Source organism: Pleurodeles waltl, chromosome 2_2, assembly GCF_031143425.1.
Source record: "Pleurodeles waltl isolate 20211129_DDA chromosome 2_2, aPleWal1.hap1.20221129, whole genome shotgun sequence".
Classification (NCBI taxonomy): domain Eukaryota; kingdom Metazoa; phylum Chordata; class Amphibia; order Caudata; family Salamandridae; genus Pleurodeles; species Pleurodeles waltl.
Window position 1 is genome coordinate 990,251,339 of NC_090439.1, and position 20,745 is coordinate 990,272,083.

At 41.6% G+C, this 20,745-nt stretch overlaps 1 protein-coding gene across 2 annotated transcripts in view; it reads right to left on the reverse strand.

Annotated features, from left to right (window-relative positions):
- ANXA13 (annexin A13) overlaps nucleotides 1-20,745 on the reverse strand; it is a 126,263-nt gene that overhangs the window by 37,074 nt on the left and 68,444 nt on the right. For both annotated transcript variants that reach the window (XM_069220713.1, XM_069220712.1), the window contains exons 2-3: nucleotides 5,756-5,831; nucleotides 1,784-1,878 (exon numbers count right to left, since the gene is read on the reverse strand). In XM_069220713.1, coding sequence (XP_069076814.1) covers nucleotides 1,784-1,878; nucleotides 5,756-5,759 — 99 coding nt within the window. In that variant the 5' untranslated portion in view covers nucleotides 5,760-5,831. The remainder of the gene's footprint in view (nucleotides 1-1,783; nucleotides 1,879-5,755; nucleotides 5,832-20,745) is intronic.

Consider the following 20,745-nt stretch of genomic DNA (forward strand, 5'->3'; position numbering starts at 1 on the left):
TACCACAGGAATGCATGAGTTCCATTGTCTGGTTGAATAACAAAAAAATGCACAGTCACCATTTTGAGTGTTCAACTGCGAATGGTGCTCCAAGATTGATTTCAAGATGGAGTGAGTGCTTGATGTACATTTTGAGCAAGAGGTAAATGACAAAGGAGTTTTTAAGCATGATTGCATATTATGATAGGAAGGACATCTGCAGCTGGCAGAAAGAAAGCAGAAACCTTCCTTGGAGTCATGTACTAAAATTTCAAATATGGATTTGGTAGATTTAGAAATGTTCTGGAACCAGTTTTCCTGAAAAGGACAAATTGCAAACCTCCCACTGGTGGGTGGGGGTCGCTTAGTGGTTAATTACATAGGCTCTCAGTTAGAGTTCAGGAGTAAGTTCAAAGTATGACCAAAATTCATTTGAATTCAATTCCAAATTCCAGATTGTGTAAAGCTTCCAAATTGTCAAATTGCTCCAGGAATAAAGGTCAATAATTAGAAACATTCTGCAAGTTGTTCAACACTCTGGCATCAAAAATAGTGATGGTAACATTGCCTAAAGGGAAAAACAAGGTTACCATGGTTACTGGTGTAGGGTGGAGTGCGTGTGCATGAAATGTTGTATTATTAGATCTAATGAGGCTCTAAAGTGCTTTAGGGAGACCACAATGTAGTTAGCCACATTTAAAAAAAACCATAGCAATACGTATAAAATAACGTTTGCCCTGAGAAACATGCAGACCCTGGTGATGACGTGACAGGTGAGTACACCAAGACGAGACCTTGGAGGAAGTGCGACTATAGGCTCACCTTGCCACAGGAGGATCTATAGAGCAATGTTCTCTATTATTAAATGTACGATACGCCCTACCGAGTAGGTGTTTTTTTTATTTTAAAGCATGCAGAGTGCATGTCATGTTAACACACTTTAGTGAGTGTGCTTTGTTGACTAGGAGTGGATACAGGGAGTTAGATTCTAGTACCTGAAGAGTAGATCTCAATTTACAGGAGGGAGGCTCTACAAGAGGGAGTTACTTACCTGAGATAGGATGCTTCCCACAGATACCTTCAGATTGTATATTTCAGGATTCCCGATTGGCCATAACTTTCCTCTCTTTTGTGTTATTCTTTGAAAGACCATTTAGGTGAATATATCTGTACAACTGACTGTATAACATCCAATCATCACTAGTGTCAGGATTTACTATTAATGGAGCTGCTTCCAATCAGCTTTAAACAATCTTAATTCTAAAAGATGATAACATTGAATAGATGAATGTCTATTCGGGGACACATGAATTCATGCGGCTTAGTATAATCTTCACTAGTTGTGCTATGGACCTCAGTGCCTGTAACCGCTGGTACATTTATGAGCAGCGCAATCCACTGGTAAATCTTCAGGCGTTCCCCAGCAGCAAGAATCTGCTGGTGGCGTCTCTCATCTTTCCTGGGAGAGGCCAGATCATCGCTAGATCATCTACTGGTAATACCGCTACATATGTAGGTAATACCAGATTTGTTATCACAGTAGTGTGGAAAAAATGCAAGGTGAGCTAATTATCAGACACATTTTTCAAAGCAGCCCAGCTATTGAAGGGTTGTACTCAGGCCCTCTCCGTGTTAGGCAGGAACTGCCAGCGATTAGAGGTAAAGTACAATACATTATTGTTATAAAAACCCATCTTTACCTTGGCCGCGCTACACCTCAACTGAGAAGTGTCCGATACTGTAGACAGCAAATTGTTTAATCAAAATGCAGTTATTATTACTGAAAAAAATACATTTGCAGTACCTTGCCATAAAGAGATTTGTACTTTTTCTGTACTTCTTGTCTTTGGTCTGAATTCCGATTTGCTAGAATTTCAATGATGGCCTTTTCATCTGTTCCTGTAAAACACAAGTACAATAAAGGAACACATAAGCACACTTATGTAGTCTGCATTTTAGAAGATAAGGGGCTGCTATGGCCTTCCCTTTATCACTGTCAAGTTTAGACTGTGCACGATAATCAGTGCCTGTTGAGTTTCATCAGAAAACAAGCATCGGCATAGCCAATAGGTCTTGCCTTTTGGACCTTATAAGTGTTTAGCCATGTGCTCATATTAAATGTGGGTTCCCACTGAGGAAATTAAGTAAACGTTCTCTGCAAATGTGCTATAAGGGTGTTTTTGGTAAATTGAGTCTATGCAGAACTCCTTCTATATAAACGGGTATGCTTTAAGTAGGTTTCCTGTAGAAACACCGCTAGTCACAAAATACTGATGGGATTCTAATGACTTCAGGTAATTACATACAATACATATAGAACAAAATTAATGCAAACATTGTATTGGTGAAATCCACCAGATTGAAAAGTCACCAAAAACAGTCTGTAATGTCACATGGTGGGGCTTGGTGGGCGATCCTACTGGTCGCTTATTGGTATGTATTTATACCCTGATTGCTGGGCTTATGGAAAGGGGACTAGCCTAAATGAGGTACAGAGTTGTGGAACACCATCGCCATGTTAGAGTGTCAGGAGAAGTATTTTGCCGGTGTTAAGGAACAATCCTGTTAAATTTTGGTGTTAAATTGGGCTTGCTAACTGAGAAACATGGGGCCCAAAAATTGCCCATTTATTAAGTAAGCAATGGTAAAATAAATGACTGTTTTCAGCCAATAGGCATAATTGTAGAACAACAAATGAATGCACATGGAAAGGGAGGGGATGGGGGAAGGCTGAAGCAGCGAAGCAGCAGGGGGTTATGGGACAGGCAAAATCCTCTCACTTTGAAGCCCAATAAAGTAAATTAAAGCAGCCCCTCAAAAACTGCATCTGAGATGACACTTGGGCAATGTAGCTGTATATTACATATTTTATTACTAATTTAATCTACACCAGTAGTTAATATCATAAACCCAGCCTTGGCAATTTTTCACATTCCCCTTTTATTAAGTCCTTAAAGGTATAGAGCACATCTAATTTTTCACTCTAAGGACATACACATTTCCTATCTGGGATTCATAACAGGAATAAAGTCCTTCCCCTACTTATTGTCCACCTAAGCAACTTGTGTGAATCAGGAAGGTATTTTTAATCAATGGCTATTTTTCTTCGCAATTAAAGATGGATGACAAAAACGTTTGGGGTACTGATTCGAGTAGAACCACCAAACAACCTTGTTGTATGAATTGCATTTTTTATTTTTTTAAGGTCGGTCGTTCGCCTTCCTTCTATTTAAAAAACAATAACAACTCTATTTTTTACTTTCATAACGGAACATCATGACTAACGTTTCTTTTTTCACGTCACATAATTATGGGTGAGCATGCATTGCCTGCTAGCCAGTGACTAACTGGGAGCAAGTGCAACCTAGCCATTTCGAGCTGTGGATTGCATATAGACATTTCCCCTGAGAGGGCCATTGTGTCACAGTGCTCCTGCCCATTTCACATGACGTCTCATAGCCTTCTGCAAGCCATGACCTGCACCTTTCCTTCACAGCACCCCTGAGGTGTTTCCCACCGCCACCAGCTTCCATCCTGGCTCCACAGCAGCCACTGGCTGTGTTGTTGACAGCCGCAGCAGCCATGCTGATATGGTGATGATACCATCTGCAACAGCTCCAAGAAGAGGGCTGGGAAAGACATAAGTCAATCATACTAAATAAAAAGCACATTGAGAGTGCTGCTGTGGTATTTAGAGCAGCATAAACAGCTGCGTTTTGGTACAATCTGACTTTGTTAATAAGAATTCCAGAGTATTGTTATCAAATGGATGATTCATCCACACACCCTTTTTGTTTTTAGTCAAGTGGTGTTTTCTGCAGTCTACTCCTAAAGGGGGAGTATGCCTGAGCAGAATCTCAACTAAAGGCACAGCATTCTCTAATTATGTTCATGCCATGTACATGCAGACTGGGCTGGAAACTAGCTGGGGAACAACCAGATGTGGTCACCATCTAAGAAAATAAGGAAATAAGGATGTATTCACCCTTTAATGATGCAACAACCATTGTCTCATTTCAAAATAAGCTATATAAGCCTGTAAAAAAGAATACCTGCACTTCCAGGCAATAGATATAGTTGTAGGACTACAAACAAATGGAGAGGATTTGGGGTAACAGCCAGAGCTGCTGACTTTGGAGCTGGAGATCCAAGTTTGAGTCTCTGCCTCAGCTCAACATCCTGTGATTCTGGGGAAATCATTTAATCTCCCATTGCCAAAAAATGAATGTGTTCTTGTGTAACCTAACTGGTGCTCATGTAAAGTGCTCCAATACCTTTGGGTTGAGTTCGAGCTATATATAAAAAACACAATGAACGCAAACAGAAAGGGAGTGGTTGGTGGGAGGGCTGAAGCAGTGATGTTGGTGGGGGTTGTGGGATGGGGAAATCCTCCCACTTTGAAGTCAGAGAAAGTAAATTAAAGTGGCCCCTCGAAAACAGCTCTGACATTTTATGTGAGGAGATAGGAACACGAATTACAGCCCTGTTTACAGAAGTCTGAGCTCGGAGATACCTAAAGCATTGAGTGCTCCTGTGAAATGCTCTTAGGGGAAGGGAAAAGTAGTCCCTTAACAGATGATAAAATGGGACAAGTGTAAGTCTGCAAGTAATGAGGAATAAACAACCCACGAAAAGGAGGGACAAATAGGAAAGATTAACCACTTGGAAGCAAGGATTTTTATAGGACTCTGAAACAAACAAATGAAAAGTAATAAACAGGCTTGAAGCCCACAAAGTATATACAACAGGTTTCAAAGAGGCAGCGTGTGTGCTGTCTAGGCTCGACCTAAAAACCACCCACTTACACCATTATTTCTATCCATGATTCGACAGGGCAGCTATGGTGGTGACAGTTTGTGTTTGTTTCCAGCCTAAGGGGTAGAGGTACAGAGCCCAAGCCCCTCCTAGCAGCTGTCTAACCTTTTTTAATTAATTTCAACCCTGTTATCCTTTCACTCCAAGGTCCTCATTCTTACATTTTGTGCCTCCTCCTCAACTCCTGTCTCATCTCTCTGTTCTCAAAGGCCAAGCAGGGTTAATCACTCAGTAGAGTAGGTGGTAATGTGGAGACAAAAGCCTTGATTTAGAGTTGGGTGATAATAAAAACCCTCCAGGTTCTGGAGAAAGTGCTAAATCTGGAGGATAATTCACTGTTGACATTTCCTCAGTTATAAACATGAAAAAGCTGGTGTTAAGACCTTCTCTAAATTCTCCTCCAAATAACAGCACTTCCTTCGAATAGTCAGAGGATTCTATGCCCGACCTTTAACAAGGCCTAGTAGTGCTTGGCTCTGTATGAGGAACATACACTGAGCGGCATTGATGTTGGTGGTACCTGCCATCCTTGATTTGATACCATTGGCCACTGACATCTTGTCACTAATGGCTTTTCTGTGTTGCGTTATGCTGGCTTTGATAATGGATGGGAGCACTGTAAGATATTATGTTACTCGCTACAATTTAATTGATAAAACCATTTAATAGATTTCTCATTCTACCACCTACATTTCAAAAGCTTATTTATAATTTTGTATATCTAATTTACAGATGAAAGTTGTTAAAGAATGCAATTGGTTCTGTTGATCAAATAATTTACTTTTAACTGGCAAATAGTGTAACAAGAGTGTTACTGTCCACTTACAATGAGAGATGATAATTCCTAAAATACAAAAGCAGTCTTTCTTTTGTAATGTGCATCCTTCATTTCATTCCAGTCTGTAAATTATTATTCTGGGTACCCCAGGAAATCAAATGTTCTCAAACCCAGTATACCTACCCATTCCTTTACAGGCTTTTTGTAACTTCTTGGCATCCCGCTCTGCATCGAAGTCATGATGACGTTTGATGGTTGGCTGCAAAACAGAAAATATTTAATAAGTGTCAGAACATGCAAATTGTGTCTCACACACAGTCCATGCACCCCTTTGAGTCTGAGGTAAACAGGCATTGACAAAGCTGTATGATCTGCCTTTTTAATAAGTGAAAGTGCTTCTTCATTGATTTGTAAGGTTGTGTCTCAAAGTGGTGAGTCTGTGAATGTGAGAATGGGTCAATGGCTGCATGAATGAATGGGTGGTTGATTGTATGAAAATAGTGCATAGGTGCATAAGTGACAGAGTGCATGAATGGATGGATCATAGATAAGTGAGTTCAGTAATCAACCATGAGCCAAAACTGGTGACTCAACCCATAACTTCACTCCTCTGCACAGATGATATAGTCCTTTTAAGCTAAACTGTGATGAAGCTACAAAGATAGCTTAATGTTTTACACAATAATAGCAACTCAAATGGAAGGACTATACATTTTGAAGAAACAAAAAGCGATATTTGACAGAAAAAGGAAAAAAACTGGTTGGTATCTGAACAACTGTCATCTGATTACATTAAACAAATACAAATATCTGCAATTTTGGCTGGATGACAAAGGAGGCCATCTAGCATATCTTAACTCATTAAAGACAAAATCTGCCTCATTACAATTTGCTTTTCAAGCCATGTTCAGGAGCACAAAACAATTTACTCTCGAATCATTGCTAGAGACAGTAAATGCTAAACTCATCCCCACATTGGCACACAGTACAGAAGCATTTCCAGGGAAATTGGGTATTTTTCTGAACAATGCTCAGAGTGCTTTCTTCAGGTCACTGTTTAAGCTTCCACATAATATCTCACCAGCTCAGATCAGGCTGGAATTCAAGATGAGAGACCAACACCTTATACAAAAAGCTAGTGTCTTGAAGTACATACACTCAGCACATGATGCAAAAAAGGCTCTCTGAATAACTTAATCTGATTGGAAGTTATATGTGCAAAGAGCTTGGCGTCCCAAAACATCTGGTCGAATGCCCTTCCCGGATCCTTGGAGCTAAAAGGTGCAGTAGCTCTGTGGAATCTAAATTTCCCTCACCAACTGTTTGAAGCAGCTCTAAACAAAGAGTTTCAGATAGGGTCCTTTGTAACTGATCGTCAGACCTTTAGGTGACGAAAGCATGCTGACCTTGTCGTTAATAGCTATGCTCAAAGAGGGGCCCAAAAATGTATTGCTGAACTATTTTCGGTGTATTACAAAGTTATGCTATGTCAACTGTACATGGGTTGCTTCTCATCATTAGACCTCTTGCCCCCCTGCGTGTATCAACCCACCATCAACATATGCCATTCATGTGGCTTGTTCCAGGAGACACTACCACACTTGCTCTTCGTATGCTCCATTTTAATTGATGAATGCAGAAGGTTTCTTCAACATTTTTGGATTAATTAAAAGATGCAGACAACACAGGCGGCCGTCAAATTCCTCTTGAAATAATCTCATTGGCAAGTAGTAGCTAGCCTTATAAAATTCCTGGACAGAGTTCATAAAACAATAAGGAACTTAGCCACACTCTCAAATTCCTCAGAGCTGTATTCCCAGTAACAAAAGCCCATGCAGGAACAAGGTGGCTACGCAGGTAGCAGTTGATTGTGGCCTCCACCCGGATCTCACAGGAGAACATCAATGGCTAGTTATTATATTCAAAGTGAAAACCTCTAGTCCCTGCCTCCTACAGGGACATAACGTCAGAGGGTGTTTCCTTATGTTCACTGAGCAGGCTAGAATCTAGCGTGATGGAGTTCAAAGGTCCTGTGAGTGCTGTTTAATATTAGTTGTTCATATAATTCCTTTTTTGCTCTTGCAGACATTGCCTGTAAAACACATGCTTATGTGCAAACAAAATGGGCAGGCTGTTAGGTGAATGTTGTCACTTCCATATTTGAGTTTCTTATTGGCTCCTGATTATCTTTTGATAAACTTCACCTATCCTGCTGTTTTAGAAATGTATAGATCAGAGTCTGCTTATGGTATTAAGTCTGTATCTTTAGTGGACATTTAGGCCCATATTTATACTTTTTTAGTGCCGCATTTGAATTGTTTTTTGACGTAAAATCGGCGCAAACTTACAAAATACGATTGTATTTTGTAAGTTTGCGCCGCTTTTGCGTCAAAAAGCGGCGCAACTGCGGCGCACAGAAAGTATAAGGGGCATATTTATACTCCGTTTGCGCCGAATTTGCGTCGTTTTTTTCGACGCAAATTCGACGCAAAACTAACTCCATATTTATACTTTGGCGTTAGACGCGTCTAGCGCCAAAGTTCATGGAGTTAGCGTCATTTTTTTGCGTGAACACCTTCCTTGCGTTAATGATATGCAAGGTAGGCGTTCCCGTCTTAAAAAATGACTGCGATGCATATGCGTCGTATTTATACTCCCGGGCAAAAATGACGTCCGGGAGTGGGCGGGACTAAAAAACCCGCATTAGCGCCGGATTTTAGCACCTGGGTCAGGGCAGGCGTTAAGGGACCTGTGGGCTCAGAATGAGCCCAGAGGTGCCCTCCCGTGCCCCCAGGGACATCCCCTGCCACCCTTGCCCACCCCAGGAGGACACCCAAGGATGGAGGGACCCACCCCAGGGACATTAAGGTAAGTCCAGGTAAGTATTTATTTTATTTTTTTTTGTGGCATAGGGGGGCCTGATTTGTGCCCCCCTACATGCCACTATGCCCAATGACCATGCCCAGGGGACAGAAGTCCCCTGGGCATGGCCATTGGGCAAGGGGGCATGACTCCTGTCTTTGCTAAGACAGGAGTCATTTCAATGGGGGATGGGCGTCGTAAAAAAATGGCGCAAAGCGGGTTGTGGCGATTTTTTTGCCTCAGCCTGAATTGCACCATTTCTGGACGCCCATACGCCATTTTCCCCCTACGCCGGCGCTGCCTGGTGTACATAGTTTTTTTTAACGCACACCAGACAGCGCCGGCGGCTAACGCCGGCTAACGTCATTCAATAAATACGGCGCCCGCATAGCGCTTCAGAATGGCGTTAGCCGGCGCAAATTTTTGTGACGCAAAACTGCGTTGGCGCAGTTTTGCGTCAAAAAGTATAAATATGGGCCTAAATACGGGCCTTAGCATCTTAATCACTTTTTGCTCATGCACTTTAAAACTCCGCAGTTTAGCAATAACTTTTGGTTCAGATCAATTAGTTTTTATCCTGTAAATGCGTCAACATTAATTAAATACTTTCAAGTTTAGCTTCAGAAGCTTCAGGCTAAACATTGCTGCATTGTCTAAAAATGCTAGCTGCTTAACTTATGTTGGGACATTTAAGCCTCAATTCATAGTTAACAGAATTTGACACGTATATACATAGCGAGGCCCAACTTGACTTCAGCATTTGATGCAAACACATTGTTAAACGTTTAAGTCAATGGTTATGTGAACTTTAAAGTAGCATGCTATGAGTCTTATCTGTTTTTAATTCCTTTTTAAGAATTGAATATAATTTACAATGAGTCTTGGTTTATTTTTCCAAAATATTTTCACTCCTTTAGTATTTGCACCCTCTATTATATCATATTGCTTCCACTTCAATGGACATGATTGTCTAAATGAAGTATCTGCAAAGTTAAAATAAAGTTGAGTGCCTGGATGCGTTTGGATCAACGAATGGGACCACAGGCTGGTAAGTGACAAGGGGAAAATATGGGGCAATGACAATATGGGTGTGGCAGGATCAGCATGTTTGGGCAACATAGAGTGGAGGTAGGAGCGGTGTGTAGTAAGGCTGGGGAGGTGTGCAGTGAGGCTGGGGAGGAGTGGGGTAGAGGCAGAAGGTCTGTTTAAGGAAAAGTGTATTTGGTAAGATGCAGTGGGGAACTCTTCCAGTTAACACAGAACATGGGCAGTGTGTGCAAAAAGGTATACATGGCATAGTGTGATGCGAGTCTGCTGGTCTGGTTTTTGGGGGGCTGCTCTGTCCTCCCTCACCACAGCAGGAACTTTCAGGGCAGTCCTAGTGTCCTGAACAGAGGAGAAGGTCAACCATGGAAATGTCAGATTTCTTAATGAATGAATGAGGTGGTTGTCAGTGCACTTTTAATAGCATCTAGGAAGTAGGACTGGTCCAGTGATCTCAGAAGAGAGCAAAACATCTACCTTTAGAACCTTATGAAAAGAAGAATGTTTTGTGATACTATGAAAAGACAGTGGCAAGTGATGCCACATCTTTGGGACTAAAACTGAAAAGGCTCTGTCTCCCATTTGATTCTAACTAAAATGAGGAACATCTGCCATAAGTTAGAAGGGTGAGCGAAGATGGTGTGAGGGGATGTGGAAGGAAAAATGGTATTGAATGGCCAGAGCACCTATGCGATGCACAGCTTGATAATCCAGGCTGAGAATTTTGAATATAATTATGTGCTGCAGCAGCAGACCCCAGTGGAGTTTGCACCACCAACGCCTGTCCTGTGTTCAAAGCTACTTAGCCCAAATATTGATCTAGTGGTCTGGTTTGAAAGAAATGTTAAACTCGCCATAGTCGTAGGCCCATATTTTCAAACACTTTGGGCCTTATTTATATTTTTTAGTGCAAAACTGCACTAAGGTAGTTTTGCCTCAAAAGGTTTTGCACCGGCTTGCACCATTTTTTAGCACCAGCTGGGCACCATATTTATGGAATGGTGCAAGCCGGTGCAAACGGTAGGCTAGCTTAAAAAAAAAAATGACATTAGGCAGGTTTGAGTCAAAATAAATGATTCTGACCAGATTAGCATCTTTTTTTGACGCTAAGGGGCATATTTATACTCTGTTTGCACTGAATTAGCTTCATTTTTTTAAAACTCTAATTCAGTGTAAAACTAACTCCATATTTATACTTTGGTGCTAGACCCGTCTAGCGCCAAATTTATGGAGTTAAAGTAATTTTTTGGAAGTGGAAACCTACCTTGCCTTAATGAGATGCAAGGTAGGGGTTCCCGTGCAAAAAATGACTCTATGGCCTTAACGCGGAGGGGTCAAAAAATGGGGCAAAGCTTGCTTTGCCCCATTTTTTAAAGCCTGGGTCAGGGCAGGCGTTAGGGGACCTGTGGGCCTATTTCCATGGTGGAACACCATGGAATAAGCCCACAGGTGCCCTCCCCAGGCCCCAGGGGCACCCCTACCCACACCAGAGGGACTGCGGAGGATAGGGGACCCCATCCCAGGTAAGTACAGGTAAGATTGCATTTACGTTTTTTTTTTTTTAAAGTGCCATAGGGGGCCCTGAAATGGGCCCTCATACATGGCACAGGGTGCAATGGCCATGCCCAGGGGACCCCTGTCCTCTGTGCTGGCCATTGGGGTGGTGGGCATGACTCCTGCCTTTTCTAAGGCTGGAGTCATGTGGCATGGTAGGTTTAGCACCATAAAATGACACTAACCTGGTTAGAGTAATTTTTTTTCTCTAACCTGCCTAAAGTAATTTTTGGGTGCTAAACCCACTTCTTCTATACTGCCAGCCCCACCCGACTAAAGTCATTTTTTTTACTCTAGCCTACCCTTTGCACCGGCTTGCACCATTCCATAAATATGGTGCCCGGCTGGTGCACAGAAATGGTGCAAGCCGGTGCTAAACTTTTTGGTGCAAAACTGAGTTAGTGCAGTTTTGCAGCAAAAAGTATAAATAAGGGCTAATATTTTGAAAGTTTGCGCCACTTTTGCGCCAAAAAATGACGTTAATGCGGTGCAAAAAAAGTATAAATCAGGGCCTTGGTACTAGACGGGTCTAGCACCAAAGTATAAATATGGAGTTAGATTTGCACCGAATTAGAGTTAAAAAAAAATGACGCTAATTTGGTGCAAACAGAGTATAAATATGCCGCAGAGTATAAGTATGCCCCTAAATATGGTGTTAAGGCCATAGAGTCATTTTGTGCACGGGAACGCCTACCTTGCATCTCATTAAGGCAAGGTAGGTCTCCACTTTCAAAAAATTACTTTAACTCCATAAATTTGGCGCTAGAGGGGTCTAGCACGAAAGTATAAATATGGAGTTAGTTTTGCACCGAATTAGAGTAAAAAAAAATTACACTTATTCAGTGCAAACAGAGTATAAATATGCCCCTTTATGTTGGGTTTCTGTTACTTTTTAATCTGCAATGTGCGCTGCTTTGCATTACTTTGTATCAAGAGAGTATTCCATAGGTGATGAATGGCCGTTCCCATGAGTTTTGATGCAAATTCTGATCTACGAAGAATTGTAAGCAGGATTTGTGCCAAAATCCTGAGCCTTTTTGAGGCAGACATAACAATGAGAAATATTTTAATTTCTTCTCGTTCTTCCACTTTGCATATGTGCTGCATTGTTCAGCACGCATAAAAAGTGGGAAACGTTTAAGTATTGGAAGGGACTCCTTCTTGCACAAAATCTATGCTTCCCACAATGCAGGAAGCCATGCACCATGGTGCATCCCAGTACATTTTCCTGCATACCATGCTACCTGAGTTTGGACCCAACTATATGCAAATCAGTCTCGACCCTGCTTCGGTGGGAACAGTCCAGCTCAAACTGCCAAGCCAGGTTCTCTCTGAACCAGAACACAAGCAAGCCAGGACCAATTTCACCCTTGTTATGGGCTCATCAGCCAGACGTAGCCTGGTTCCAGTGACACAGAGTGCACAACACATGTCTTAGGGTTACAAACTATATTATGGAAAAAGTGAGGGATGGAATGCTCAGCAATTGAGAGTCAGTGGTACCCAGTGGCCTCTAAATTCCAAGGAAGAGGGACAAGCACTTTTCAGAGGTCAGCTGTATCACTAGGCAAATGCACGCACCAGTCACCTAAGACAGGGCTGCTTCTAAGGCAGGCTTTTGACCACATTTTAGACCAGACAGCCTTAGGGTTGTCTTCCCCTCAACTTTTTGCTGACTGCCTCTATTTTTCTGACCTCGTTTTTACTGTTATTAAGACTCTGTGCACTTTACCACTGCTAACCAGTGCTAAAGTGCTTGTGCTCTCCCTCTAAATATGGCAATACTGCCTTAACCCCAATTGGCATATAGAATTTACATATCAGTCCCTAGCCACTACATGTGCCCAGGGCATGAAAATTAAATGCTACTTGTAGGCCTGTAGCACTGATTGTGCTGTCCACTTAAGTAGCCTTTAAACTACGTCTCGGACCTGCCATTGCAGAGCCTGTGCGTGCAGTTGTACACTGTCATGTCGACCTGGCATATAACCCTTTTGCCAGACCCACACCTTTCCTTTTTATACATGTAAGTCACCCGTAAGGTATGCCCTGGACAACCCAAAGGGTCAGGTGCAATATATTTAAAAGGCAGTATATGACCATTTACGTTTTACATGTCCTGGTAGTGAAAAAACTCAAAGTTGTTGTGCATTACAGCTAGGCCTATCTCTCCCATAGGATAACAATAGGATTACCTTATTACATCTCATAAGTGTAATACGCAATCTTGAAGCGATAAACGTGTTGAGTTTGGTGTCTCTGGAATGACTTTTTAAAATCACAACTTATGGTGAAGTTGGATTTTAAATTGCAAATTTGAAAATGCCACTTTTTGAAAGTTGGCATTTTCTGATTTTAACCATTTGGTATCTGCTGCTTGTCTCTGATCACTTGTCTGGGGTGGGCTTTATGGATTCTCTTTAGACAACCACACACAGTAGGAACTTAGGTGTGACTTGATGGACCATCCCAGGAGGATGCAAAGGAGGAGCCTGGCACAGCCTCACTTGCACCTAAATAGACTGTGTCCTGTCCCCATACAAAGAGCTGCATAATCCCCTGTAGTGAGTCTGGAGCCAGGGTAGAAAGAGAAGGACGTCTGTGCACTTTAAAGGCCTTTCCTTGAAGTCTCCCTGACTTCAAAGGCCCAACTGGGTATAAGTACTGGACCTTTGACACCACCAACTCAGTACACTTCTGGATCTGTGAGACTGCCAGGAAGGACTGCCACCCTGCTGAACTGCTGCTTTACAGGACTCACGTCTTGCTGTGCTGCTCTGCTGCTTCCTTACCTGGAAAAGAAGGACTGGACCTGCACCACTAAAGCCCAGAGTGACTCCAAGGGCTAGCTGTCTGGCCTCCTGAACTGAAGTCTCAGAGACATAAGAGACTTCCACCCACACTGCTTCTGCACCTGGTCTCTGCCATCTGTGAGTCTACCGTGCAAAGTTGTGCCACCCCAGTCCTGGACCCTTAGAAGTGGGCCTAAGGTGCTTGCTCCAGTGGAACCAAGCATTCTCTGCTGTGGGAGCAGAACCAATGCATCACTGCTGCGTGGAGCAGAATCGATGCATCATCGCTACTGCTGGCTTGGAACCAACGCAACAGACCCACATCGCTGCATCTTTAGACTGATGCATCTCCTTCAGAACCACCACTGCATGATGCTTTACCGGCACCAGCTCATTGCATCGCTCATCGTCAGCAGCCTTGGCAATGATGCTACAGCTCTGCATTGCAGCCTCAGCGTTCATTGGAACTGATGCATCGCCTCATCTGCGCAACACATCCAACACTGACCTTCACATCACAAGCCCTGACAACGGGATCACTGACGATGACACACAGGATGTTGCACTGCAGTCTCACTGCATCTCAGAACCAACACATCGCCTCAGTTGCACAACGCTTCTGTGCCTTGGAACCACGCAACGCTCCACAACCCAGTTTTAAGGTACTTTGGTTCAGTGGGCCTGAGTCCCTGTAGCTAGCCTGCACTCTGTCGCAGTGGTCCTGAACCTTTGACTTTGTCCCAGTCCTGCGTGACCAGATATCCCTGATGTGCGCTTATGGCTGCTAAGCGATATTTTGCTTAAAAAATTCATAACTCAAGTTCTACGTATTGCATTTTTGTTGTTTTGGTCTTGTTTTATTTATTGTAATCAGAGCTCTGTTCTAACCTGGTGTGGAATAGTTTTGTGAGGTTTTTTCACTGTTCTACTGTTTGAAGTGTTGCACAAACACTTTACACATTGCATCTAAGTTCAACCTGACTGCTCAGTGCCAAACTACCAGAGGGTGAGTACAGGTTAATTTAGGGTTTGCCTGACACTTACCTTGACTAGGATTGTGGTTACTGCTTGACCAGAGATGATACCCTGTCAACCACCACCCCAATCTCTAGCACCAGCCTTCTGGAGCACTGTTACACCGATGGGTAATAAAAATAAGTACACATACCACAAAGAAAACTGAGTGAGCACAGTAGCAGCTCATAAGAGTTATAAATTACACCTGATATGTCAAATAAACATCCTCAGAATGGTGGTGCTGGACCGATTATCAGAGTGGGGTTACTGACATCAATGTTACATCGCTGAAGTAATAGAGATCATGAAAAATCCAAATATCACATAAAGAAAAAGTGTAGCAAAAGAGTCACTCCCATTAGCAGGAGAGTGGTATGGCTGTAATCTGTGGCTCACGGTGCATTTTGAAGTACGCTGTCACAAATGTATTAGTAAAACATGCTGTGGTATCACGCTGTCGTTTACAGGCAGCACATTTCCACTGAAATGGCCACGGAATTTGCACTGACATACAGTTTTAGTGATAACATACAAACAATAATGTGTAGAAAACGGGTTTTAGCAAATATTTATCATTTGTGCATCAAGTACCTTGATACATTTTTCTTATTAGAATCTTTGTTTCCATCAAGCTTCAGAATTAAAAATGCTTTCTTAGCGGTTGATATGTTTCGATAAATCTGTAAAGTTAATTTACAGCTATTAATTTGCCATTATTTATACTGTGTGTCAGGAAAGTGATATCCTACAGCCTTTCGTTTCACACTCCTTCTTCCCCAGCAAGATTGTCACATAGTTCACTTTACAAAAACCTCTCATTTTGGAGTCCGAGAAAGAAAAATAAACACTAATCTCTGTGTTAAAAGAATGAGCTGCGATTTGTAATTTGACATAGCAAGACATTTGACTCTGTATTTGAAGTATGCACTGCAAACGTGACAACATAAAAAAATAAGAGCATCTTTATTACTTATTTGCCTTCTGAACTCCAACTTGTTACTCTGGGGACGTTTCAGCACCCATGTACCCGTACTGCCAGAGTTTATGTCTCGGAATAACATTCCCATCGGAACGTGGCAAGTTTACACTCAGGAATCTACTTCAATTGCACACAGTTGAATAAGGATTCACCAGGATTCTCACTCTATCAAAATCCTCGCCTGCCTTGGGGCACGATAGTTTGATCAGTCTCGCAGTAAAGCCCTGACAGAGGAGGATTACGTGAGGTAATATCTCCCCGCCAGGGTGGGTGAGAAAAGGCCCAAGAAAAAAACACTTTTAAGTCTGCCTGTGTATTTTCTCCCAGCTCTCCTGACGGTCTAGTGCACGGGGCCAGTCTGGTGTCATTCAATGGGAGGGTGACATTATGGCCCCCTTCCCGAGGATGATGTGGACCCCCCCACATGCACCACTCACATTCATATCTACAAAACGTTGGCCTAAAATTGGTCATAAACACAATCATTGGGTATACAGAGCTGACATCAGGGCCGGACTGGGAACTAAAAGCAGCCCTGGCAAAAATGATCGAGCCAGCCCAGCTTCCTCCCTTCTTGCTCTTCCATCCCTCTCTTCTTCTCTCTCCTCGTTCTCTTTTCTGAAGCCCTACTCCTTTCCAGAAATAGTAAAAAATAGAAAGAAAATGACCCATTGCATATATTAATAAAGAAAATCAAATCAAATGAAAGCTTCTCAGCCCTAGCACTGCAGAGGATTTGTTTTCCAGGTGGGTGCGCCTATGTGCAAAGGAAAAGTGCCATCACTCAGTGAAGAGAGCCAGTGGCTGAAGTGGGCTGACCCCTTCCCTAAGTGCTTAACAGAATCATAATGTGCACAACACTTGAACAGACCAATGGATGAAAAGGGCTGACCAAAAGCCTATGCGTAAAGAGCTGCATGCCTTCTTATAATGACTTATTTTAAAAAACATCATGAGGCTGGAGCTAATCAAAAGTGTGAGTGATCATTGCTGAAACAATTAGAACAAATGTGCCTTGTGTACTGCGATGTTGGATGAGTAGAAAATAACAAACAAAACTTGGAAAGGATGGGAGAGTTCAAAACATGAAATCCACAACACCCGACACAATTTTATGTATGTGAAAGATATTGACATCAGTTATTCAAGCATCCCTCCTGTCCTTCTCCACCACTGCAATTCATGGGCAGGGGCGCCAACTTGGTGGCTTCTTCCCACTGGTCTTATAGGCCCAGGATTTGAATCAGAAGGTAGACTCCAGTACCTACACACTCCTTTGGTAAAAATCATGCTTAAAACTGAATAAAGTGGCAGTGAGAGGGGACCAGAAGGTTTCCTGTGATTTATCTCAGCTATATATTTTCTTGAGATAAAATGGCTTTATTACTACTTTACCAGATAGAGTCCTTCAGACTGCTGAACCTTGGGCATCAAAGTTGATATGTGTGAGTGTGAATACTCTATCAGTTTCTAATAGTGCTTTTCAACAGTTTTGCACTAAAGAAACAATACAATTTGTGGATCTGACAAAAGCATGGTATGAAAATATTGGCCCGACTGGTGTTGTGGGTGTGCACCCTGAATATCGATACCAGAATATCAATGGCACAGAATATCGAGGACAAAATATTGAATCCAAAATATCAACACGTTACTATAGATTTTCTATACCTAACTCCAAATATATGTACCTACGCAATAGGTATATACATCCTCAAGGTACGTAGATATGGAGTTAGAATGAGTAAATCTATAGTTACCTGTATGTACTTAAGTTTTCATAGTTTGTCCCTCAATTTGTTGTCGTTGATATTCTTGTACTATGATATTCTGGGGGTTCATATTTAGTAGATGTGATGTGGGGTTGCCATTGAGATCCAACCAACAACATTTAGTCAATTTGGCTGTAGCAGCAGAATGAGTCCTGGCAAAGTTGAAGAACCAATTTACACAAGTTCTGATACACGGTCGTGTTGTGCAGGGACCCCCATTTCTACTGTGAGAATTGAAAAATATTTTGGTGGAATGTCAATGAGTGTATGAGATCTACCATGGATTAGAAAGGTTTGTTTGGGTTCTGAAAGTAAGTTGCAGATGGGACCAGTACTTTTTTAATCTACCTATACGTATTTTGGAAATTGTGGTTCTCTGTAACACAAAGCTTTAAGAAGGCTCAGCAAGAGGACTTGTTAGGCTTTATATGATCAATAGTGTACAGTTTGCTTTTTTGTGTTCTTTAAAACAGCATTGGAATGAATGTATGGCTGTACAAATATCTTCACAACTCATATTCTTTCCTATTTATTTACTAATATTTGTACTAGCCTACTAGGTGTGTACTCTTTCTGCTCTTGCAGATTGCACTTCACAAAATAAACTGGAAAAAACTAAAGTAACTCCTGTGTAATGTAGCATAGATAATTAAGGAGAAAGTTTCAGGGCTACATTGATAATCACAAACCTCAACAGGCATTGGCAAACCAAAAAGGGCTGGGCTTAAACAGCTAATGCATCTAAAAACTGGCCTGCACAAATGCGCATTTGTGCAAGTGTAAGCAATGTGAAATTGGCAGAGAAAGGCAGGGAGATGGAAAATAGCTCTTAATTAATTGCCACTCTACTGGAGGTTGAAGGATACACCCAAACAGCAAATTGGATTAGATAGGAGAACATTGTTTCTCTGAGTTGAGCAAAGATGTGATTGACAAGTATCAAGCCAATAGTTCAGAGGGGTGGACCCAAAGTCCACTGACTGTATGTGTACCAGAAACAGTAGGTCTTTTTAGACATCTATGCTGCCAAACTTATATCTAAAAGTACGAGGAGTACATGATTTACCTTTGGTTAGAGCTGAAACATCAATGTGAGCCCTCATGTAAGTGAATATCAATTGGGGACTGCTCATTCTAACCTCAATTAAGATCATTGAAAGCAAAATGTGAACCCAAACAGTGCAGCTTCACGTGAACGTGTTTCCTAGAGGGAGTTGCCATATTGAGAGTACGGAGTATAAGCTAGCTAGTAACCACGTTAGGTGGTAAACCAGAGCCAATATAAGTGCTACAGCTCAGAATTCCAAAAGCAGGCGCTCTCATTCAATTGCTATTCAAGTTAGTAAGGTTTTGGGGGAGATTTCATTTTTTAAATGAGGGCTTCTGTCGTTAGAGGTAAAAATAAAGTGGAAGAATTGCAGATTCTAAAATCTAAAATCTTGTTAAAGACTATTCCAGCTTTTGAAGATTTACCCAAATCTCCAGCACTTGTCATGGAAATCTATGCAGCTCATAGATTTTCATGACCAGAGTTTTTTCACTGAACATACTCGAAGAGACTCTTCCCTGAGGTAAGTTTAGTATAAGTTTAGTGTAAATGTGCAGGTGTAAATTGACTTTGCTTTCTGTTTTTTCTCCACAGGCAAAATATTTTTTCTGGTGAAGATATCCTTTGCTGTTTACCCACATAGTGCGTGACAGTGGATGTATTTCCCATCCAATCTGTACACTTATTTTAATTTCTTTTTGCCAGATCTTTCCATGTTATAGTGGTATTGACATCCCCAAAGTTACAACTTTTATGGTGTTCTCTGCCATACCCATGGCCACAATTTTATACACCCCACTGGATCATGCATATTCCTGCCCTACCCCTTAAGTGGAACTGTGCGTAATCTTGTGCGAATGCACATTTTCTCTTGTAGTAGCCACTGGGAACCTAAATTGAGTTCAGAGGAGATGCTCCACTTCCACATACAGCATACTTACCTTATTGATGGCAGATTACATTTATGGGGTACCTAGCTGCCCTCTGTCGATGAGCCTTGTGGCATCAGCACTAATACTCTTTGTAGGGACTTTTTCATCCTGATGATGACCCTTGATTAACTCCTGGCTGGTAACACTGCCAATGCTCGGGTCCCTAGACTAAGATCACTATCTGTAGGATTAACCAATTGGGATTATTTAGTTCAAACGTATCCCACCCGAATACACTGTCAGTTGCATTAACGTATATATACAGAATATTTTGCACTTGTTTGTTGCATAATGAAATCAGAACTAAAAGACTCATAATACAAATAGAAATCCAGGACTGAATGAGTGGCTCACTCATGCACCTGAGAGCTCTGCAATCATCAGTTTTTAAGTAACGCAATGTTCAGGTGATATTCTGAATTTTGAACTAGCATCTTCATTAATTACAGTAAAACACAAATATCAATATTCCTCAAACTAACAGATTACACTAGCTCCCTAGAAATAGACCAGCTATGTCTACAAACATACAAAACATGCTATATACTTAGTGAACCAGTCCATTACAGCCAACCAACGTATATAGTGAATGGGCCCGCAAACACATTACCTCAAGAGTGAATTCTCAAACTATGAAATAAACTCCTGGACTACAAATAGAAAAGGGGCAACTATCTCACAAAGTATTGATAGGGGCCAGAAAGCCTTACTTCATGAAAGCATGAAGCTTGTTGAAGTATTTATAGAGATCCATTTCTATCCCTAATTTTATGTTTTTTAATACATTTTCTTATAAGTGAGCACGTCATATATAAAAAGAGCAACCAAATAATGTGAAAGAAAGTATTCTTAAAGGTAAACATGCAAGGAAAACAGAACACTTGGGTCAACATAACTAGAGAAAAAACAGTGCACACAAATCATAACAACAAATGTAATAATTGTATCATACAGCAATCCACATTGCAAGCTCCAGGCTTTTTGGCCTGCACATCTGCAACAGTATCTGCATGACTGTATGCACAAAAGGCCTGAGTGGCATTTTCTATATTGAAGAAAACGGGAAAGAAGCCTAGAAAATATAGATGTGTGACCCTACAGCATTAATCATAGGGAAAAGGACACATGGACAATTTTCTGGCCTTGGAGCTAAAGGACATGCGTTTGCCAAGC